General features: G+C 49.8%; 9 protein-coding genes across 9 annotated transcripts; 6 read left to right on the top strand and 3 right to left on the bottom strand.

Annotated features, from left to right (window-relative positions):
* Positions 1 to 7: 7 nt before the first annotated feature.
* Positions 8 to 1,184, top strand: NECHADRAFT_88508 (uncharacterized protein; the record flags this gene model as incomplete). The annotated part of the gene is made up of 2 exons (XM_003044279.1): positions 8 to 1,000; positions 1,044 to 1,184. 2 exons carry the CDS (start codon positions 8 to 10, stop codon positions 1,182 to 1,184), a joined length of 1,134 nt encoding a protein of 377 aa, XP_003044325.1.
* Positions 1,185 to 1,722: 538 nt separating this feature from the next.
* Positions 1,723 to 2,466, top strand: NECHADRAFT_88507 (uncharacterized protein; the record flags this gene model as incomplete). The annotated part of the gene is made up of 2 exons (XM_003044278.1): positions 1,723 to 1,740; positions 1,837 to 2,466. The coding sequence occupies 2 exons, from the start codon at positions 1,723 to 1,725 to the stop codon at positions 2,464 to 2,466; spliced, it is 648 nt and encodes a 215-aa protein (XP_003044324.1).
* Positions 2,467 to 2,984: 518 nt separating this feature from the next.
* On the top strand, positions 2,985 to 4,207 carry NECHADRAFT_88506 (uncharacterized protein; the record flags this gene model as incomplete). Its single annotated transcript, XM_003044277.1, has 3 exons — positions 2,985 to 3,207; positions 3,265 to 3,549; positions 3,963 to 4,207. 3 exons carry the CDS (start codon positions 2,985 to 2,987, stop codon positions 4,205 to 4,207), a joined length of 753 nt encoding a protein of 250 aa, XP_003044323.1.
* Positions 4,208 to 4,792: 585 nt separating this feature from the next.
* NECHADRAFT_98121 (uncharacterized protein) lies at positions 4,793 to 5,809 on the top strand (the record flags this gene model as incomplete). The annotated part of the gene is made up of 1 exon (XM_003044276.1): positions 4,793 to 5,809. One exon carries the CDS (start codon positions 4,793 to 4,795, stop codon positions 5,807 to 5,809), a length of 1,017 nt encoding a protein of 338 aa, XP_003044322.1.
* A 712-nt stretch (positions 5,810 to 6,521) lies between these two features.
* NECHADRAFT_88504 (uncharacterized protein) lies at positions 6,522 to 7,457 on the bottom strand (the record flags this gene model as incomplete). Its single annotated transcript, XM_003044233.1, has 2 exons — positions 6,522 to 7,018; positions 7,352 to 7,457. The coding sequence occupies 2 exons, from the start codon at positions 7,455 to 7,457 to the stop codon at positions 6,522 to 6,524; spliced, it is 603 nt and encodes a 200-aa protein (XP_003044279.1).
* A 700-nt stretch (positions 7,458 to 8,157) lies between these two features.
* NECHADRAFT_88503 (uncharacterized protein) lies at positions 8,158 to 8,864 on the top strand (the record flags this gene model as incomplete). The annotated part of the gene is made up of 2 exons (XM_003044275.1): positions 8,158 to 8,363; positions 8,531 to 8,864. The coding sequence occupies 2 exons, from the start codon at positions 8,158 to 8,160 to the stop codon at positions 8,862 to 8,864; spliced, it is 540 nt and encodes a 179-aa protein (XP_003044321.1).
* A 702-nt stretch (positions 8,865 to 9,566) lies between these two features.
* Positions 9,567 to 11,526, bottom strand: NECHADRAFT_55136 (uncharacterized protein; the record flags this gene model as incomplete). Its single annotated transcript, XM_003044232.1, has 4 exons — positions 9,567 to 9,801; positions 9,854 to 10,244; positions 10,297 to 10,676; positions 10,739 to 11,526. 4 exons carry the CDS (start codon positions 11,524 to 11,526, stop codon positions 9,567 to 9,569), a joined length of 1,794 nt encoding a protein of 597 aa, XP_003044278.1.
* Positions 11,527 to 17,546: 6,020 nt separating this feature from the next.
* On the top strand, positions 17,547 to 18,789 carry NECHADRAFT_102253 (uncharacterized protein). The gene is made up of 7 exons (XM_003044274.1): positions 17,547 to 17,834; positions 17,894 to 18,061; positions 18,152 to 18,172; positions 18,241 to 18,261; positions 18,337 to 18,357; positions 18,415 to 18,435; positions 18,491 to 18,789. Exons 1-7 carry the CDS (start codon positions 17,584 to 17,586, stop codon positions 18,660 to 18,662), a joined length of 675 nt encoding a protein of 224 aa, XP_003044320.1. The 5' UTR covers positions 17,547 to 17,583; the 3' UTR covers positions 18,663 to 18,789.
* A 1,746-nt stretch (positions 18,790 to 20,535) lies between these two features.
* On the bottom strand, positions 20,536 to 20,844 carry NECHADRAFT_9836 (uncharacterized protein; the record flags this gene model as incomplete). The annotated part of the gene is made up of 2 exons (XM_003044231.1): positions 20,536 to 20,613; positions 20,749 to 20,844. Coding segments are annotated over 2 exons (174 nt in total), but the record flags the coding sequence as incomplete, so codon positions are not given.
* Between the last annotated feature and the right edge of the window lie 879 nt (positions 20,845 to 21,723).

Below are 21,723 nucleotides of genomic sequence, written 5' to 3'. Positions count from 1 at the left end.
TCCCGCCATGTCACACCTCCAGGATACCACACAGGGTCTATTTCCATCACTCCAGCCTAGAGAGCAATTATCACCAGACCAAATGCATCCGATGACAATGTATTATGGAAGCTTCCTGTCTGGCCCAAACTACTGCCAACCAGAAAATATTGACCCAAGCCTCACCCTTCCTTCTACAATATCGAGGGTGTTCGAGGAGGCACAAGGGACCACTCTCTCTTGCGTGAGCGAGGCGCCGCACTTGGCGGCTGATACACCAGATATGTTCGCGGAAAGCTGGGTATTCGGCCCTCGGGAGTACACCTGTGAAGGCTGCCCTCTGCAGCATAGTTCAAGGTCTGTGGCCCCTCTTCCTTCGCAGGTCGGCCAAGAGACTACGATGCCTGTCCCCGACCAAGCACTTGCCGTCTGTCACATACGCCCAGAACAACAGCCATGCCAATATGGCGGTGCTCGTCTGGCCAGCGAGACCGGGCGCAACCAGGGCATCACTGATACTATGAACCAGCAACGGGGTTCTACCGGGTCAATTGCCGATTTCCCTAGCGACTGGCCAGAGGGAGATGCACCAACTATCATGATACCGTGGGGCCCTTCTTTCATTTTCTATGGTGAAATTCTGGCAGAACCATTCGAGCAGGGACACTTCAACTATAGAGAGCTGCGGTCCGATGCACCAGACGGCGAAGTCCTCCGTGTTCCTGATGACTGGGAGATGGCTTACGCCACGGGAGAAGAGAACGTGAATCGGACAATACTTTTTGGGGCTTGCGAGAGAACGAAAGGCCATCTGCAAGGAGAGTGTAGCTTTATCAGGGAAAGGGATGCCTGCTGTACGGAATCGAGGAGCGATCACAACGGTTCAGGGACATTCCTTACAGATTGCAATAGAATGCAAGCCGAGAAGAGGGAGGGGAATCCTTTCGAGAGAGGTGATGCCTGCTTTGAAATTTGGAAGCTGGTTTCAGAAAGGCCCAAGACAGCGACTAGGGCGAAGAGAGTATGTAGTGGTTTCTAGTGGCTGGACAATTAATTTATTCTAGCATCATATTGTCAACGAACGTAAAGGATCATGTTGGCCAGGAGGCGGGATTCTGCTTCTACAAACAATGATAGTCTACATCTTGAGAAGAGAATACTGTACTGAGTTGCAGCCACAGACAGGCAGAGAGGCGGGCGGATAGAATACCATTCTTTCCAGGGCCACACGTCACGACTACGGCTATGACGGTCGGTCGGTTTGGACAGTTATTTGCCGAGAAAGCCTCCAAGCTTTGCGCCAAGTCCATTTCATAGGCGTAACGACAGAATTCTCGGAAAACACGTATCGTTAATCATGGCAGCCTGTATTGGCCCTCGCTTGTTTCGACGAAGCAAAGGGGGGAAGCGGACAAAAGCCGCGGCATGCTTATCGCCTCAACCAGCAGTATATGAGTGAGCTTTGGCATTCCCTGATGTCTTGCACTTGCGAATGCCACTTTCAAGTTGCTATTGCGCGATTTTCTTCTCGGCCGGCAGTCGCATCAATCTGACTTTGCAGGACACCGGTTGCGCATAAACACGCCGCACACACGCTCGAGGGACCTGAGACTTTTCTTCTGTGTGTGTATACGTTTCTTTGTATATTTTTCTTTCTATCTGGACAGACTTTCTTGAAGAAATCTGGACCTGTATAGCTCGCCAAGCCACAGGTGTCATCCGTACAGGAGTTCAACATACATCATGGCTGGACGCCATAGGGTAAGTAGCATTGCTGCTAGCTGCATTCCTACGATACGCCTCGTACTTAGCTAGGTTCCTGCCTAGATGAATAATGATTCTAATGCGACTCTCCAGTTTCCTACACCACTCGAAGAAGCTTCAACGTGGTACCTTCCGGACCCCGAAGACAACTATTGCCGCTTCACAGGCGGGAAGAGCTTCGAGGACTTTGAAAAGCTCCCCGAGCACGAACGCCGTAGTGTATTCCGCAGCTACTTGGCCGAGAAGACGCCTATTTTAATACAGGAGCCTATTGCCTGGACCAGTCAAGAGAGCATTGACTCGTTCTTGCTTCTGAAGAATGAGGCTCGAGACAACGAGGCTGGACGGCGTCTGCTGCAAGAGGCTCGGCAAGTGTTCTACGAAGAAAATTCCTTCATAGTCCTCTGGAGCGACTTGGATCGCTTTTTCGACGATCTACTTGGCTGGTGGACCGACGCCACTCCGGTCGGGTCGCTGGTGCGAAAAATCACAGTCAGGATCGAAAGGCACGAGTGTGGATGTGGAAACCTTGGGGACTATCTGCAGCGCACCCGCCACTTTGCCACGAATCTGGAAAGCATCACATTCGAGTGGTGGGATTCTTGGAAGCATTGGGAAGTGAACAATATCGAGGAGGAATCGGTTGGAGATGGCACAGATGACGACGAGTCGGGCAGAACCCTGAAGGAGTCGTCCTCAATTGGCAGGGTCTGGGAGTTCTGATGAGGGTAAGGCCTAGGACGGGTGTCAATATTTGTTTTATTTTAAGTTCACGAAATATTTTATTTCATGTTATTTTATTTCATGTTATTTTATTTCATGTTAACTTATTTTATTTTATGTTATTTTTGGGTGAGCAGCGGTCAACACGTGTAGCCTTTATGTTTGCTTTGAGGAGTCCACGGCAAAAATCGATCACAAGTGGCGGTGGTTCAGGGGCATGAGCAACTTGGGCCCACTTTGCCAATTGTCTGACGTACGTTTACGCCCCTATCCAGCATCGCGAAATGGCCAGATTCGTTCGCGCAGTATCGAAATGAGGCCCCGGATGTCGGCTTAGCCGAGTAACGAAAACCCCACAAATTATCCACTTATAAAATCTTTGCTAACTAGGTTTTTCGTGCTTACTCTGGAAAGCATCCGGGTCATTAACTTTTGTTCATCATCTTCCATTCGCTCATTCCACGCTCCGCGACACTTGCGTCGACTCGAGTAGCGGGCTCCTTTGCAACGTACTTCAAATGGCGAAAGTTCCGGAAGAAGAGTACCAATTTAGGGTCGTTCAATGCAACGAGCCCCTGCCCTCAAAGCGCAAGCGAAAGACACGAACGGGCTCCAGCAGCGTGGGCGCTGAAGTCACTAAGCGACAGCCATTTCCCTTCTCCAGTTCAAAAGTCTCTTACCGTTACCGCGTACTGCCCGCCGCGCAGTGGTCCGGGTTGCAGAGCTACAGATGTTTCCTCTGTGAGAGAGGTCACCCGATTTCCACACACCGTACAATTAGCTAATCGGTAAGCGCAGTTCGGGGCACTCGATTCAGGCTCGGAGATTTCGTCAGGGTGGCAAACCGGTTGGCGAGCCAGGACAGCCCGACAGAGCACGCTGTCAGGGATCCGAAGAGGCCCGAGAGAGACTGGATCGCCTATATACTGGAGATTAGGGCTGCTGACCCGTATCATGTCTTTGCTCGAGTATATTGGATGTATTGGCCTGAAGACATACCGAAACGTGTGATGAAAGACTTGACGCGCAGTCATGGGCCAGAAATATTCCACAGGTCACATGAAGTCATTGCCTCTAATCATAGTAAGTCCTGAACCCTGCGGCGCCCCTCGATCCTGTAACTCAACCATAGCAGTGGACATCATCGACGTGATGAGTGTCAATGGGCTCGAAACAGTGAAACCGATGATAAGTTCACGGCGCGATGCGCGGAGCAGTCAACTGTTTTGGAAAGCATCTTTTGATTGCTTCCAGAAGACGATATCGGGAGACATGGGATCAAAGCAGTGATTTTATTCTACGGTACGGCAGCTGCATTACGCTGAATTCGCATGGCTTCGTGTCGAGACTGAACGATGGGGCATGAATATTACCTAGTAGGGACAATGAAAGGGGCCGTTCGCCTTGAGTTACGTACAACGAAACCATTCCCGGGTTTGCCAACGACAACCGAGCCTAGGAGAGTGGCATTATATCGTCGACGTAACCGGATCAAGTTTGCCGCATGGCGATGCCGTGGGCTGCTTTCTTCTGGTCTCTCGTTCGGATGATAGTGCCGGATAAGAATGATTCAAGCGAGGCGAAAATGAAGGGAAAACAGGAGCCGGAGATTTCTTACTGTGACGATGGGCGTCACTTTATCCTTTTACGAGACAGAGTCGACGAGACTATTCTTCGAAGCCACGCCTTCATGTCAACTGGCGCCGAATACCGCCCCCGCGTCGGTGCTTTTTACCCATGAACCAGATTCCCATAGCACGTTTGGTGTCGATGTGCCTTGCATTACAGTGTTATTCGCCCGATCGTCAACTTTCGTGACCCGCCAAGTAGACGTAGAGATCCACATGTCGGATGACCCAGCTGAAAATCCAACCACAGAAGGCGTAGGATGATTTTGAATGTTTCCAAGGCTACATGGTAGGACAAAGAGGACACTTTTTGTGGCATTATGGATAAAACTGACTTTCATCTTTTGCGTCCTCGTCCACTTAAGCCCCGCTAAGTTTTGTTACCTCTCTCGGCTGCGCCATATCGAGGCTACGATCGACTCCAATGCATGCAGAGCCTCATCTGTTCTTTGTCACACACATTTTCGAAAGCAAAAATCGGCCCAGAGTCGTAATACGTCGTATTAAGTACTGGTTTATAAATCATCCTCCACTTATAAATCATCCTCCACTGTATCAGATTCAGGCCAGAACTATCATTGCTAAACACATTCTTCAGCATCCCATTTCCCGTCCCGCGCAAGATATTCCTTTTCACCGTCTTTCCAACTGTCAGCCAGGTTAGCGTCAATACCGCTAGGCCCTCGATCTAGGCAAAAATGGAGTTCGACAAGCTAGAGGCCAACGACCCGAGGGTCACGCCGGACACAGCTTCTATCCGTGGCAAAACATACCACTATCTGCGGGCTGATCCGGAAACAGAGCCCCTTGCAACAATCTTCCTCATCCACGGATTTCCAGATCTGGGCTTCGGCTGGCGATACCAGATTCCGCATTTCGCATCACTGGGCTATCAGGTCGTGGCGCCGGACATGCTCGGCTTCGGCGATACTGATGCACCTGACCAGCCGAGCCAGTATGCGTTGAAGAGCATTGCCGAAGACATCAAAGAACTGGCAAACGCGATTGTCAAAGACAAAAGAATCATCCTTGGTGGACATGACTGGGGTGGCGCCGTGGTCTGGCGCACTGCCATGTGGTTTCCCAGTCTTGTTCAGGGCGTCTTCAGCATCGGCACCCCTTTCACTCCGCCTTCGTCGGTCTTTCTTTCACCAGACGATGCTGCTCGTAGCAAAGGTCTGATAAATTCGAGGTACCAGTCACAATTTAGGGGTACCGAGATCGAAGACAAGATAAGGGACGAAGAAAGGGTTCGACAATTTCTCAATGCCATGTTTAGAGGGACCAGCCCTGAGGGTGAGGTCGGATTCAGCGTCACAGAGGGCGTTCTCTTTGGCAACCTCCCTAAACTGGGCCAATCCCGACTCATCTCGGGCGATGATCTGGACCATTATACTTCAAAGTATTTTCGAAAGGGAGAACCTAAGCTGAAGGGGCCCCTCAACTGGTATCGCACACGCGCGCACAATTATTTTGACGAGCTGCAACTCTTGCTAAAGCCGATCAAGTTTTCTATGCCAGCGCTCTTTCTCGCTGCTACGAGGGACGAAGAATCACCACCGAGCATGTCGGATGGGATGGACCAATACTTTGAGGACTTGACTCGTGGGGAGGTCGAAGCATCCCACTGGGCTCTATGGGAATCACCTGCCGAGGTCAACAAGCAGGTATCGGCGTGGTTGGAGGTGCTGAGACAAGATTCGCAACAGACATAAGCAGCGACAAGGCCTTTGGTAAAGAGACATAGGCTCCTCTAGCTAAAGTTTCAACACCGTATCAATCTTCAACATGCTTTTCTATCAGTTCCATCTGCAGGATAATGTAGACGATTTGATCCGGCCATGCACCAGTGAACAAACAGCGCACCCCGAACAGCCTGCAAAGTGTCAGGCGAGCCTCCTAGGGCCGAACAACACGCTGGGTAGGATATGTAGGATAAAATTGCAGCAATTGGGCTTGTACCAGCCAAAAGCCCTACCTCTCTCTTCTTACACCCCCTTTTGGCTGCCTTGCTTGACCTTACTCCTCAAGGCATGCCTCTTCAAGTGTTCAAGATCCTATCTTCAACAATTAAAGCATGATCCCCAAATCGGGGCCGTATGTCCTTGCGCCCTGACTCGCACTCATTCTTTCTGTCTCCATTGAGACTTGATTGCTGTCTGTATAACCCGTAGTTTGCGTGCATGATTCTCCCCATTCAACGGCGCCCTCCCCTCTAACAATTGACGAAAGACTTCTTGACTTCGTTTGTCTTATTCGCCGCATGCATCCATGTTGTGTATCCCCTTCGTGCGCCGAGAGAAACAATGTTGCACCATCTCAGCTACTTGTCCGTCGTCGCAGATGCTCGGTCCTGCGTTACTGCTCTATCGCCGATATCTTTAGGGGCATTCCGTCCCCGGGCCAGCAACACTACTCTTCACATTTCTAATGCTTCCGGGACGGCGGTCGAGTCGTCGCGCCCGAGTTCATACGTACTGAGCAAGCTGCAAACCCCCTCGCCCCTTGCCAAAATGCCTGAGGCACGGGGGTTCCACTACGATGTCGCACGCACGGTCCATATCTCGATTCATCCTGGTCGGTAATGAAGGCATGGGACCAAAAGTCAAACGAAAACATGAGCTGATATGCTATTCTAATGGGGGTTTCGAGATGCTCTAGGGAATCGATATCGTAACCGAGGCCCGCCTTTACGATGATGCCGAGAGTAGCTCGGCTCAGCCACTCGAGTACTTCGAATGGCTTAGCGGCCAACTTCTTCCCTTTCATCCCATCCTGCCAGGGGTCAGCTAGAAGGAGCGACTTTTCCGAAAAGATGGGACTCAGGGCTTTGATAGGCCGGGTCGAGAAGTCGGGAACAAGTGTTCTGCATTGACGACCGTGCTCTTCTCCTTCGGCCGCTAATCTCGTACCGTACGGATTATCTGACACCACGTAGCAGCCAAAAGAAGATTGCTTTTGAAAGCCAATATCCATTTCTTCAAGCACGGCGTGCACCCGCCGTTACATTGACTTTAGGCCGTGCGCAAGAAGCGCCCACATGGTGGGGATACACCATCGTTTCATGAGAGTGATGATGGCCGCTGATCACTAGCATGATGCCCGTTTCAACCGTACTTAGTACATAGTATGTAACCTCAATATGTACGCAGGGTTCACCGAGTGGGGGCTGATGGAGCCTTGTTTGATGAGAGAGTGGAGAGGTAGAAAGCAGTTTGGCGGAATTGTTCCCCATCGTTCAGTCTAATCAAGCCTACTGTCCTTCCGCGTCTTGGCACTGAAGGCATGGGGTGATTGATGTTTAGCCTCGGCAAACGGAAAATTACTTCGGCAAGCGTTAGGCCTGCGAACTTTTTGTGCCATTTTGGCTACCAAGTAACCGTCGACGCGATACCAAGGCGGAGCTTGAACAGAGTGGGCTCTAAAGGTTACGGGTAAGATTTGCCGTTGAAACTTTCGAGTCTCGAGTCGATGTTTGATGTCGAGCAGAAGATAGAGATCGGCCAGTCCGGTTTGGCTTTCACTTTTCAGCCCTTTTTACTTTTGGGGGCGTTTCACCTATCCCGGGCTTTGCGAGCGAGCCCATTTCAACGACTCATACTTTCCGGCCCATTTTGGCCTTTATTGCCTCGGTAGCTGTTTTGTTTGTTCATTTAGTACGTTCCGCATGTTCCGTCAATTTGCCACCTCACATTTCGGTCCCATTTAAGCTCTGTGATCACATGATTCGATACTCGAACACCAGACTCAAATTTCTCTTCTTTCTCAACCGGCCTCCGACGACGTTGAAATAAGCTCATCACGTGATATGATTTTTTGTATGTATGTACTCCGTATGTATGTTTTATTACGCCCGGGAGAACTAATCTCATAGGGCCGCTAGATACGCTAAGCCATTTACACTTCCGTGGTATTGATCCTGACCACAAAAGAAAAGATTTTTGTAGGAGGCACTATGCCAATTTAGGCCAAGGTAACCCAGGCATTAGTCAGCTTCTTAGAGGGATCTGCACTTTTTGCCCGCCGACAGTCTGGAAACTTTTCTCCAATCTTTGCTTCCACTATGACCGTTTGGCCAGCCATGGGTGATGCACCAGAAATGACAACGTACGAGGCCGATCGAGGCGCGGTGCCCGAGCCCGTGGTGGTACACGTCAAATCAACAGCAACAGACATGTTTGGCGAGGAGTCATTGTGCTTCGTCGCCTGTAACCAAAACCCCTCCAGCGTGGCAGATTCGAAGTGTTTCGGAAAGGCATGCACAGTTATGTAAGTCGAGGGAGGTCCCTTTTTTGTTTCGGCAGTTCTGACACTGTTTTGTAGAGAAAACCTAAACGCCGGCATTATAAAAACGCCAGTAAGGCTTTGTTTTGATTCGGCCAAGGTCTTCGAGTCATTTGCAAATTCATACAACACAGCACTGTTCAAAGATATAGAGCTCGTTTTGTCTTACTACGACACATCGACGGCGAAGAGGTTGTCTGCTCTTTCCAAGTTCTGTGGCCTAAGCGCTTGCAAGTCTTCTGGAACGTATTTCCCGAATCATGCGCTTTGCATAGGACCGAAATTGAGCATCAATTTGCCTCGTCTGTCAGGGCTGAATGTGCCGTTGCGGTGACGTTCCAGGAATGGGGAATAACAATGGTCTCGAAAGACTATGCGAAGGCCCTCGACCTGCCCGGCCTATTCAACTTTGCTGAATGCAGCACAAACAACGACGACCAGGGAAGGGAATCAATCCACGAAGGACGTTCGTGGATTGACGACTAGGATGGCACGTCCCTTCAAACGAGCCGTGCCAACCTTACATCATCGCTTAGCTACCTGAAAACGTACTTAGCGTCCACGACGGGCGTCCGTGGATTGATTGATTCCCTTCCCTGACGACGACCGGCAATTCTATCACTATCATTTCCCCCAGTCGTACCCACCTCATTCGAGGTGTTGCTCAGGGTACTTGAAGAGGAGGGAAGGCAGATGGGCTACGCACAAAGAACTGGAAGAGGTATATGCGAGTCTGGTGGCAGCACAGGAGGACAGGCCAGAGGTGCCTCCAGTGCAAGATATACTACAGCAACTAGGAATTACTGTACGCAACTAGCCGGGGCTTCTTTTGTTTTCTACTCACTTTAGTCGTATATACAGCTCCCTCTCTATTTGACACGTATATCTTGCTGCTAGTGAACATAATCAGACGATAAGGCGGCACAGGGTGTTGGAAGTAGCTACGTCTTCAAGACCCCCATAGACCACATTATGTGTTGTGCAAGTCACACCATGTAATGCGCCATATTAGACACATTGGAGTATATATAGCAACTTCATCGCTGTTGAAAGCCTTTCTTTCTTTCAGACAAAATCTACCAACCTGCTTTGCAGCCCTTAGCTACTTAAATAATACAGAACTCATCGTAACCGAGTCTCGTTCCCTGCGGAATCGGGTCTTTCCTCGAACGCTGGGCATCAGGTGAATCAAACGCCCTCTACCTGGCTTGATCCATTTCTCGAGGATGCATTGCCATACTCCTTAATCACCCACCTGATAAATTTATCCCACAGTTGCTCCCACTGACGATAAATGCGGTCGTGTTCGGCGCCATCGAGGCAGGCGTGCTGCAGGCTCCATTGGATAAACTGCTTCCAGCCGAACAGCCCCATATCAGCCTTGCCTACCATAACCTGGTAAAAGTCGTGTGATAGAGTCGACCTGGATACCTGTCAGTAAATTCAGAGACAGAAACTTGCCAGCAGTGGCTTACCGAAATAGCGTCCCATTATCTGAGCTGATGGTGCAGTGAACGTTGTTGGCCAGCAGTTGATACATCGCATGGCCACTGACACGCGGGGTGAGCCCAAGGATCTCGTTGGAGATGGGACACAGCTCTAGGCAGATGCCTCGTTCCTTCATGAGCTGCATAATGTACGGGTGCTTTGCGAGCGCAAAACCATGGCCGATTCGCTTCGACTTGAGGAGCAGCGCGTCGACCAGGTTACCGTCGGTATCCGAGCCCATGTCCAAGGTCTCGCCGCAGTGAAAGAGGAATGGGATCTCCACGTTCTGATCCGCACACTTCTCCTGGAACGCAATGAGCTCTGGAACAAAGTCCTTGATGGGCCGCCCCTTGGACTCTTCGCCGACGAGGTCGAAGCCTATCCTGGAGTCAGCGTTTCAGCCCTTGCGCGTGGGTATCTATTTGCTCACCCGCGATCCACCGTGGCCACTTCTTCTTGAACGTAAGGCATTCGTCAAGGGCTTCCCTAATTTGATCGGGACTGAATGACCGGGGCGTGCAGTAAATAACCTTGAGGCCGCCAAAGAACTTGCCTTCGCGCTTCACTTTCGCCTGGAAGCTCTCCACCTCTTTGATGATGAGCTTCATGATGCCCTCATTGTCGATGCGCTCAGAACCGTCGTCCTTCCATAGCTGGTTGCTCATCATGAAGTTGGGTCTGATCTCAGCATAGATGATGTTGTCCTCCAGCAAGTTCTCGAGTAACCGCCGTGTGTATGCTTTGTAGGCCGTCTGGTAGTTAAATAATCCCTTCATCATTCTCGTTCGCCCGTTGAACTTTTCCCATGCCCTGGACGGTATCAGTTTTTCGCTTCCTGGAAACTCACACTGGAAAGGCAGCACAGAACTTACCCGGATGCTGTCTGCAGGTTATTGTGCGCCTCTTCTTCGTGGAACATGAGCTTATCCTGTAGCCAGCCATCGGCCGTGGCCTTGTTATAATATTGGCCAAACCGGTCCCTGAACTCTTGAAACCTCATGGGCTGCCAAGGAGTGTATGTAGCGGAGAACAAATCGCCCAGACGTTCCCTTTCCGGCTTCATGATCTGGAATTGGATCTCGCACCGATCAAAGTTCTCGTAGCCGTTGTCCGGAACGAGGGGCAGATTGCTCATGATGAACATGCGGTCCATGCCCTTGGCGATTCCCAACAGCACGTCAGGCTGCAGGCAAGCATTGAAGTGGATGTGCAAGTGACTGCCCTTGGGCATGCGCTGAGCGACTTTGAATAACTCCGTTCGATCAATAAGCTCCCTGCTGGACAGGAAATGGTCGCCGGCAAACCTAGGGTGACGTTGACCCCCATAGCCCGTCCTAGGTGGAGCTTTCCCGTAGATATTGGCATCGTCCTGGGCCCTCAGCCCTCGGATGATGGCATCAGCAAGCCGCTCACGCGGTGTAGCCTCCTGCTGGCAGCTGTAATCAAAGTCCAGCGCCCTCTCACGGAATAAAACCTCTTTGCGCAGTTCGTCATACTCTTCTATGGAGCTGGGACTTGCAGTAGAAAGGTTCACCGCGCTCAAGGGGTTGCCGGGGCTTCGAGCTGCAATATCGGCATCGTAAGCCCCAATGAGACTCTGCGCGGCGGCTTTCTCGCCTCGATCCGGGCCTTCCAAGCAGGGCTGTTTGCTCTCCGCCATCGAGTGGTGTTGCGCTGAACGCTGCATCGCAGGTATCTTGTGGAGGTGGATAAACGAAAACGTTGGTGTGTGATGATGGCAGGTTTGAGCGAAAGTCAAGGCAAGAGTTGCACTGATATATATAGTGAGGGCTCGATCGCATTCAGGCTTGCAGTATGCCTGGGTGGAGTTCGCCAGCTTCGCCTTCCGAAGCGGGTCCCTGGCCATCCGTCTTGTTTGGGTCAGCCCAAGGAAGACCCTCCTTAGTGACTTGCCTCTTTGTGGGTTCAGAATACCCAAGCCCCCAATAGCAGGCCAAGCAGCCAAGCTCCGTACCCACAACACTGTGGAAGAGTCACAAATGCCTAGAGGGGGTAGAGTTAAGAGCTGCTAGAATACTTCTTTGATGAACGAGGTGTAAGTAACATGGCGTGTGAGATGCCGATTTTGAGAGCTATTTGATCTTACGGTGTAAGCAAATGGCAGCCAGAAGCCATCTTACCACCGAGTGAAAAGTGCCAAGTTTCCGGACCAAGCTTCTGCTTGTCCTACTGTACGAGGTTAGTCTCAGTGGACGGATGATGGGGACATGGAAATAGAGGGTCCGTTACTGCGATATCTCTATAGCCTTTCGCCTCAGGTCCGTGGGTTGTCTGTCCGCTTTCCTCAATTATCTTGATCGTCACCTAACACACTTCATGGGCTGCCTCCATGGCCTGGATAACATGATGTTTGAATATGCCTATCTTAGACCATGGTGCCTTGCTCCGGCTCTTTTACGCGTCTGCGTTCTCAAGAGTGGCGAGGCCTCGCCGGAAGCATGTGTTCGCACACTCTCGACACATCAAGTCCAAGAGCTACCGCCACCCGACGGCTCCTGCTCCCACGTTACTAACGCCACTCATGCAGCTAAAATGATACGTGCGGTGCGCTGCTTTGACAACGAGAGGCCAGTTTCAGCGACCAGCCTTCTAAGGCGCGCGCAAAGGCTGACAGTGGGCAAGACCAACATCGAAAATGAGTTTCCGAGGGACTTTGGCCAAGTTCCGCCGTCGCCAAGGTTGGCCCATGAATCCATGATCGGTCACGCCGTCGGTTGCGCTCATAGGCCGAGAAGTCGAAGTTTAGGAAATTTGACATGTGCGGCAAGTTTTAAAAAGCAGTGAGTTAGGGACTATGCGTTCTAGCCATTGGCTCGATAGGGTAGGAAGACACAGCAAGAATTCACATTTGGTCACATGTGAAAATGATAGGAACGGAAGTTAAGAGAGAAAAAAAAGAGAGAGAGAGAGAAAACTTAAGGCCTATGAAAAAGCAGGAAAGCTGTCTATACAGCAACTGTCTAGGGGAAAAAAAACCAGCTGGTAATGGATGATCAGGCCATTAACGTATGAGTGCCAGCTGGAAAAAACTAAATATGAAGTATTTTGGGCCTTTCAGAGGAGTTCTATGACTCGTGAAAGGTGATCGTAGCCTCGGAGAGCATTGCCCAGTCCGTTGGCTTATGTGCGATCGTAGCCTTTGCCTTTTAGAGCATTGCGCAATCGCCGGCTTTGAGAGCATTGCTCACCCGCTCTCGCTTCGTCCACCCAGGCATGCCTAGGTCTCGACCTTGTCCACACATCTCGATTGCCGTTGAATGGGTCAGTGACTTGGGTCGGGGCCTCGGTTTTGGGCCATTCAAGGTTCGTGATGCAGCACAAGGTCTTCCAACGCGTTCCTGCTTTTCCTCGCAGGGAAAGTCCTGCAGGAACGCGTTGAGAGTAAAGGGGAAAGAAGATTCGGAGGCAGTGCCGGGGGGGATGGGGGAGATATTCAATCACATTCATGACGCCAAGGGGAGACGGAGGGAAAAGGGCCAAAATCGGCCACCAATTTTCTGGCCTAGCGCGACCTTCCGGTCGAGCGCGCAAAACGTCCCAAATGAGCCCAACTTTCCCCGTCTTCGGGAGTGGGAGGGAAAAGTGCCAAATCGGCCGCCAATTTTCTGAACGAGCGGACCCGCCATTTGCGTCTTCAATGGAGGTGACCAGAAGAAGTGCTGGGCGTCGGCAAATGACTTTAGCGTCCTTTTTTTGACCGAAATTTTCAGCAGTGGGTCGATGGATACTCGTGGCGGGAAATTTACGTTTTCTCCCCGAAGCGCCGACGCGCTATCCTATCGCTCTGGATCTGTCTTGGATGTCTTCCCTGCCATAGGAGGAGCGAACGAGCAGGCACATGGAAGGAATCCAAGCCTGGCGTGCAGCTTGCCGTCAGAGAGAAAAGCATCTGCGACTAGCCGTCGTTGTTTGGAGGGTCTTGCGCGCCTTCCGATACTCCCGATCTGTCTTGGTTCCGAAAGGCAGTCGCGACGTTCGGCGACATGAGCTCTCCTAAAGTCTTTTTGTCCGTGCCCGTTAAGGCCCCGATGGTTTCTCAAAGGCAAAAAAGCATGGTCGGGTAGCCAGAAAAATCCCCGCCCGCTAGCAATCCGCTAACAGCGGCGGGGAAGAATAAACTTTTCCAGATCTAGATGGAGGTACAAAATGGTAGATTACCAACTGTAGGGTAGGTAAAACTCCAAATCACACATAACTACGAGGGGAAGATTAGAATGAGGATGGGGCTTAATTGCCCATCATTTCTCTGATATTGATGTAGTGAGATAAGTACGAATTCAAGTTCTACTGCGTGAATTTGTCCTCCACCATGTGTATACTACCGATCACGCTGCGTTCTATCATTTCTTCTGCCTAGTCTCTGCGACGACATCGAGTTTGGATAGTGAAGCCAGTTATGGGCGTCGTCGAGCACCTCCAAAGAGTGGAAGCTTGTTTCGAGGACCGCTTTCGACCCGGGCTGCAGTTAAGGTAGCCTGGGAAGTATCATTCATACAGAAGCTTCCCCAAGGAGCTATTACTGTAGACGAGCTACTGTATGTACAGACCTGTTGCAGGATCAGCAGATCTAGTATCTTGGCCTCGCCTCGTCAGATATAGAGACGAGGAGGGAGAACGAAGAATAAGAAGGAGATAACACATCTACAGATCAGTCACAGACATGATCGTCATCCTAAATCAATCATTCTCGGTTCTGCATACTCCATATGCACTTCTCCATCCTCTGATAACCCATCTCCATCATTATAGGGACAACGCGTGTCTGACACCTATCCGGATATATATGGTATAGGAGCAACTCGCTTTCGCAGACCCTCAACAGCAGGAGCCGGCCAACCTTGGCTTCTGGCCATCCTCCCCACAAATGAGTCGTAACCTCAAATAGTGTCAAGCTATCGTCCTTGTTAGCTTCAACCGGAGTTAAACTTTGATCTCAAACAAGCTTACAACGCAATTCCAGTCCGGCGTGGGTTGGTTCGAAGGCACGTAAGCCTGACCAGTCCAGCACCGCGTGGAGGGACTGTAGTACGCCACGAGATGTGAAATGTCACACGTGCGCCCGCTTTTTGGAGTGAGTTCTGACTGGCAGGGGAAGTTCTAAAGCCTTCTCAGTATTTGGTCGAGAAAAAATGAATGACATCTAGGTGTAAATCAAAATAAATCAAAGCAAGGTAAAATTACATACCTCGGTATTTACGTCGGGATTTTTTTCAGCAATGGATCTTGTGCTCACCCAAGACTTGCTATTCAAGTCCCAAAAGAGTACAATGCAGGAAGTTTTCTCATCCCTCCTTCGGCCGATGGCCCTTGGCAAAAAGCGCTTACGCGCCTTTCGGGCGTATACTAGCCGAAGATAGTTCTTCTTTGAGCCAGGCTTTCGGGCGTAGGCTGGCCGAAAATAGTTCCTCCCCGACTTAGACGGGGATAGCTCCTCTTGATTCTTCCGCAAATCCAAATCGTGCTGGTTGAGGTCTTCAGGCCGCTCCCGAACTGTATGGTTGGTAGGGTCGAAGTCATTGAGACTGGGGATAGGGCCAATAGAGGAAGCGTGAAGATTGTCTGCCTGGTCCTGAGCGTTCATGGTGTCACGACGTGGGATTTTCGACAAAACTGCAATACGTGTAAATGATTAAATTGTGGACAAAAGTGGCATTCTGCCTTGATGGACAAGTCGTGATCGGCCGCAGATATACATACTACAAGGCAGCCGTTTTTGACCACAAGCGCTTCACTTGAACGGACTTTTTTTCTTCTTTTTTTTTTCCTTTTCTTTTTCTTCCCTAGTGGGACAACACGACGAAAATCTACCGTAATGAGCGTGCAATGGATCCCATCGTATGAAGCGCGCACATCCCTACCGAAACCAGCAAGGGGTGGTGGGCTTTGCTGTCACGTAGACGCTTGCAGTGCGCAGGGATCGGGATGCATTACATTACGGCCGAAATGGTGCGTGCGACGTTCTGGTTTGGCTACATGAGGTCAATTTCAGCCACCGTCCATCGAGCCGCGCCAAGGCTGACAGCAGGCGGGACAAACATCCGACAGTGAGCTTTCCAGGAATGTTAACCACCTTCGATACGTGCATGATCGGACACCCTAGTAGGCCGATAAGCCAAAATTGGTCGGTTTGAGGGCGCAGTAGGTTTTACAAGCTTGACAAGTTTTACAACGGCTTCTGGATTGCAGGTTTCTCGCAATTGGCTCATTTGGCATTTTGGCTGGTTTAAGCGTGGATAAACCAGCTGAAAGATGCACTGCTGGATGAGCTATGTGAAGAACTCATTCGGCTGTTGCATTCCACGCTTAGGAAGCCCTTCCCCTACAAACGACCCATCCGCATCATTGACTCGGACGTCTAGCGTCTCTGGCCATGCTGTGAACCATATCGTCTTCCACTGTGAACAGGATCTGGAACCGCCCGGAGATGCGAATTCAGCCCCGAAAGCCGTTCAGCCCCACAACTCCACAACTCCGTCAGGCACAGAGCCCTTTTCAACGGCTCAGTGACCCATAGGCACTTCATCGCTGAGTGGTTTGGGCAATTTCAGGGCTTGTATTTTGTTATCGTACATTTTTGACCTCGCGGTCAAGCTACTGGAGCTGTTCTCGTCTGGGGAGTTTTCCCGCCATGGGAGCAAGTAACATGACGGCGCGAACATGCAGGGTGTTACATACAGGTATTACATGCAGGTATGGCGTGCGGAACATGTCGTGCAGGTATGGACATGCAGGAATGGCAGCTGACCTGAATCCTTGCAGAACCCGCACGGATCAGCGGGGCGGTATATCACTCAACGGTCCCGAAACGTCTGCGGAAGGATCGGTTCCTGTCAACGAGTAAGCGAGGAACGAGTCGTACCCGATCCCTTTTTCGGCGCTTTGACGAAGAGCGAAAACCTTGGATTTTTCAGTGGGGAAACAAAAGGTGATTTCCGCGCCCTTTGCATCTGTCCAATTCAGTCCGATCGGCTTCGTATCTAAGTGACCTATCAACTTCAACATTATCGGGCCATCTGCATCGATTTGTCATTTTGTAGCCACATTTAACATTATTGCAGCTGATTCCCGACGTGATGATCAGGTCCGTTTGTCGCACTCGAAGTGGCTCTAGCTTCTATTGGATCCACTCTAATTTCAGCACCTCTCCACTCGGGGCGCACCAGACGAGCCCCGCGGCAGGACCATCAATTGGCCTCTTTTCAACGTGGCAATCATCGGCCGGCGCGCAACGGACGGCCGGCCTGGCACTAACTAGTACCCGCCGCGGCTGCCCCGGGAACAATAGTGGCCGTTTCTTGCCTTTTGGATCTGAGCAACAGAGATGAGCAGGTAATGGAATGATGCATGGGCACAATATCAGGCAGTTGATGGACAAAAGGCTCGCACCTTGTTTTACCCACAATCGCAGGTTCCGCGCCGATGTACGAGTCACTATCTGCTCCTTTTGAGTGGTGGAACAATACGAGACAAACAGCTGTTCGAGCCTGCCAAGAGCCATTTCCCATCGGGCTGGACCTCGGTGGTTACCCCTTGTTGCACCTGTTGGTCGCTGCCACCGTTAGCGTTTCAGGCCCGTGGGTGTATATTTCGAGTGCTGCCGAGCACCTTTGATGATCGAAGAATTTCACCCGCAGTTTTTCATGTCCGCTCTCTCTAATCATCGTTTTCATTCCCAATTTCGACTGCGCGTCTCATCATGAAATATCCTCCGCGAAGACATCGCCATAGGGCCCATGTCTCTCGTGCGCAACCATACACCACGACCCAGTATCGGATAGCCTGGAGGCTATGCAGACCCAATGTTTGGTCTCGTCACCGACAGCACCGACAGTTTGCGGGCCCACCCCAGTCGACTCTTCTGAGGCAAAGGACAGTTGCCCGGCTTGATCCGCAGTCTCCAGCTTACCAGCCAGCAGGAGACGAAGGTCCCGGCTACCAAGATGAAAGGTTCGTTTTATACCAGCATAGAGAGCCTCTCTGATATGCACGAGCTGAACAAATCGTAGAGGCAACTATGGTGAGGGTTTTGTCGGTAACTACGGTGACGACTTTGTCGGCGACTATGGCGACGGTTTTGTCGGCGACTACGGCGAGGAGAATGCGTGTCAGGATCATCCGGAGCTGGAGCAGCGCATGAACCAGATGATTGAGATTGCCAGGGTACAAAGCAAACAGTGATTCTCCCAACAAAAAAAAACCCTTCCCCTCTGGATTGGCCTTAGCTTCACTTTGACGTATCGTGCGCTGACACTTCATTTCTTTAGAATTCATGACATAGACAAAACGTCAGTACTTGGATAGGTCGAGTGATCTCGCTTTCTTGCCTCTATATGCTAACCATTTTACCGGGCAGAACGAGGGAATTGGTTCAGCAGTACGTAGTCGCCTTCGGCTCCTTCCCCCCTTCCCCCCCCCGGTCGCCGCTCCTGCTGACGATTGAGTTGGATAGAATGAGGGAAGTAGTACAACAGTAAGTATCGACCTTGAACTTCTGCTTTGCCTTTTTTTCTGACATGGTTGCCTGCAGGGTTTCGACAATGCGCGAGGAGTGAGTGATATCTTTCATCTCAAAGGGAATATATTGAGACGCTGAACGTTTGTAGAGCACGAGAACTGCCGAATAATTTAGTTGAGAACATCTTGCTGCCCCTTTTTCAGACGGCCGAGACTCTATTGCAAGGAGAACAAGACCAAGTGCGTCACTTCGTGCCGGGAGAACATGCAACAATGGACCCTATCGAGATGTCCATTAAAGGCAGCGAACCTCGTTGCTAAAGACCATATGAGAGTCAGATATTATGATGGTGTGGCCAACAAAGGGTTTCTTCTCTTTTTTGCGCTTTTTGTTCATGTAGTCTAGGAATCGATATCGATGTCTCGTGCCGTGTCGGTGGCACATTCTAAGACAAGGTCCTCCGAGTGACGTAGCCTATCCAGGGTAGGATACCCTATTTCATCGAGTAGATTCGTGATAGGGTTACCTCGGTGCCTCGCGATTTCAGAATGAGCTCTCTCTACTTCCTAGGACGAGATAAGCATCAGTTCAAATGGAGCTATAGATAAAGGGGAAAAGGTGTTTTGGTGGCGATGTTTGGATGCTTGAAATGTCTTTTCCTTCTTTGCCTCTATTTTTTGATCACTAATTACGTGGAACATCTCATGAGTTTACCTAGGCATCGACTTTGTTGTGTTTGGGCTGTCACTGCTTCACTAAAACCAGAAACGATTTTAGAAGAGTAGACTTTTAAAGATTTAATAGTAACGTACGTGATAAGCGAGTGTTACAAACAAGTGAGTGTTACATTGAAAATTTATACTAGCTTACACTCGACTGAAAATAAACCCTTCTAAATTTAAATCATGCCTAAAATAAAAGAAATTTTAATATAGCATAGATTATAACGTATACGATAAGTGAGTGGATTAAACAAGTAAGTGGATTAAAAATCCTTACCCTTCTCAATTAAAAATTCTATAAAAACACAATAAATCATCTAATTAATTAAAACTAGTCGCTATACTCTTCTTTAGATATTGCAATAACTATCTGATATGTTCTTGTATTATGCCCCGTCTTGCCATATCCTCCATAGCGCCTTTCCCTCGGTCGCCCTGACCCTCCTTGACTACTACTTCTCGACGATTCCCCCTCTACCTACCCATCCATATTCATCTAATTAATTACTTCCCTTGCTTCCCCTACTATTATTACTCCTCCTTTCTGTAGTCGCCTCCGTTTTGCCCTCCGCTGCCGGCTTAGTGTCTTATTTGCCTGCTAAAGATCGCGGACCTCGGCCCTCAATAAGGCAAGCTTATGCATAGTTGCCTTTGTTCCCTTGGAAAGCGACTTTAATGCTTCCAGTATTAACTCTAGCGAGCTACTATGATGCCTTTTGATTTGTCTATCGAGGTATTTAGATTAAGATTCGGCCTTAAGGACCGTCTTTGGCGTCTTTGAAACCCAAGTAGTAGAGAGCCCGGCCTCCTCCTTAGCCGGCGTCGGCATCCATAGCTACATATTAAGCTTCGAAATCACACTTTCCGGATTAAGAGGAATAATACTAGCCCCTCTAAAAGCTGCCTTAATATTTTTCTCTATCATAGTGGCCTGAAATGCTACATAAAATGCTGGAAAGAACTCGGTCTTGGAAACGTGGGTTATAGAGCATCGCATTAGATGCTCGATTTCTCGACCATATGCCCTCTTGAGTAGGCTAAAGTACCCGACGTCGAGGGGCTAAAGCAGATAAGACGAATAAGGCGGCATAAAGAGCGTAATAATCTTATTTGCCTAGTAATATTTCTTAAACTCGAGAGAGTAGTGACTTTCGTGGCCGTCGAGGATTAAAAGACGATAGCGGCCAACCGATCGCGTCTTAGTATACCGGTCAAAGTGCTTCAGCCACTCCAGACCCAGCTTATTATCGGTCCAGCTATTAGGAGACGTTGCAATAGCCTAATCGTCCGGGAGATTGCTATCTCGGTACTAGTTGGCGAGGTAATACTGGCCCGCACCTATAATAAACGGCGGGATCGCCTAGCCTTCCGCATTAATCGCCTAGATGACAGTAATCCATTCCCGGCTTCCAGGCTACACTAATTTCGGTCTTACACGCCTTTCTGTGCCTATGACGACTATTCCGTTTGCAATAACGCCTATTATAAAGCTAACCTCATCGAAGTTATAGATATCGGCCAGGTCGATACCGTATTTAGCGATTGTGTTCTCTATGAGCTTAAACTACTTTCGAATCTTAGTTAGATCTTTGCATTTGGCCCTCTGGTAGTTATATCTACGAAAAAAGCGCGTCTTAAGCTTATCATATCGCTTAACGAAGTTAGAAGCCTAGCGCTTACCGACGGGTAGTGCATTCCGGTCGGCGAGCAGTCGGTTAGCTATTTCTTCTATACCACGCAGTCGTAGGGGGAAACCTCGCGAGTCTAGGTCTAGGATAAACTAAACTATGATCTATTCCTCTAGATCGGATAATTTGTGTGATTTGGGGGTGGTATCGCGCTAAGACTAAATGCCATTATATCGGCGCCATAGTATACCATAACCAACTTTATAGGTCTTTGCAGCGCGTTTAAGACCTAGATTGGGGTTATTTTGATAGGCATGAAGTGCCAGAAGGATTCTTGCCTCATAATTTGTCTGTGACATACTTAGTGGTGAAGAATCAATTAATCAAGTAGAGAGGGTGGAGGATAAGGGATTTTTGATCTACTCACTTGTTTGATCCACTCACTTATCATATACGTTAATTTTTAAAACGCTAAATCTTAGCACTTTCGGTTATACAGTATAGTATAACACTCGCTTGTTTGTAACACACGCTTATCACATACGTTATAAAGAAGGATGGCCCTTGTCTTCCGAGGCATGGCATTGATCGTGTGCAAGCCAAGATGTCTTGGCATCTCGATTGATTGACCGTCCCTCTTCATCTCCTGGCACTTCAGCAACAAGAATTCGACCAACCGGTATTTGACGTGATTGCGAGAAGGGCTACTGATGCAGATGAAGATGATGCCATCCATGGTATATCGCAACGATATATTCAATGCAACTAGTAGTTTCCTATCAAGCCCCGATCCTTCTTCTAATAGACCCTAGGGCTCTTGCTTGAGAGCCCAGAAAAGCCGCCCTAGAACATCCATCCCTACTTCCGCTTATGCTATTTAATACCGCAGGCCGGATCGACCTCCTCGCCGGGTCCGCGGGCGAACGGTGCGCGTGTACACCTTCGCCCTGTAACTCAGGTCCCATCAGACCAAGTAATGACTTTCCAATCGCCAAGGATTCAGTCAAGGCAGCGCGTTGGAAAGGCGAATC

Source organism: Fusarium vanettenii (assembly GCF_000151355.1).
Source record: "Fusarium vanettenii 77-13-4 chromosome 14 genomic scaffold NECHAsca_23_chr14_3_0, whole genome shotgun sequence".
Classification (NCBI taxonomy): domain Eukaryota; kingdom Fungi; phylum Ascomycota; class Sordariomycetes; order Hypocreales; family Nectriaceae; genus Fusarium; species Fusarium vanettenii.
The sequence above is the reverse complement of the archived record's forward strand: the minus strand, read 5'-3'. Positions and strand labels throughout refer to the sequence as shown.

Coding starts and splice junctions, on each gene's coding strand:
- NECHADRAFT_102253 (XM_003044274.1), top strand. CDS start 17,584: ATGAAATATCCTCCGCGAAGACATCGCCATAGGGCCCATGTCTCTCGT. Junction 17,835..17,893: donor CCCGGCTACCAAGATGAAAG/GTTCGTTTTATA, acceptor AACAAATCGTAG/AGGCAACTATGGTGAGGGTT. Junction 18,436..18,490: donor GTTTCGACAATGCGCGAGGA/GTGAGTGATATC, acceptor GAACGTTTGTAG/AGCACGAGAACTGCCGAATA.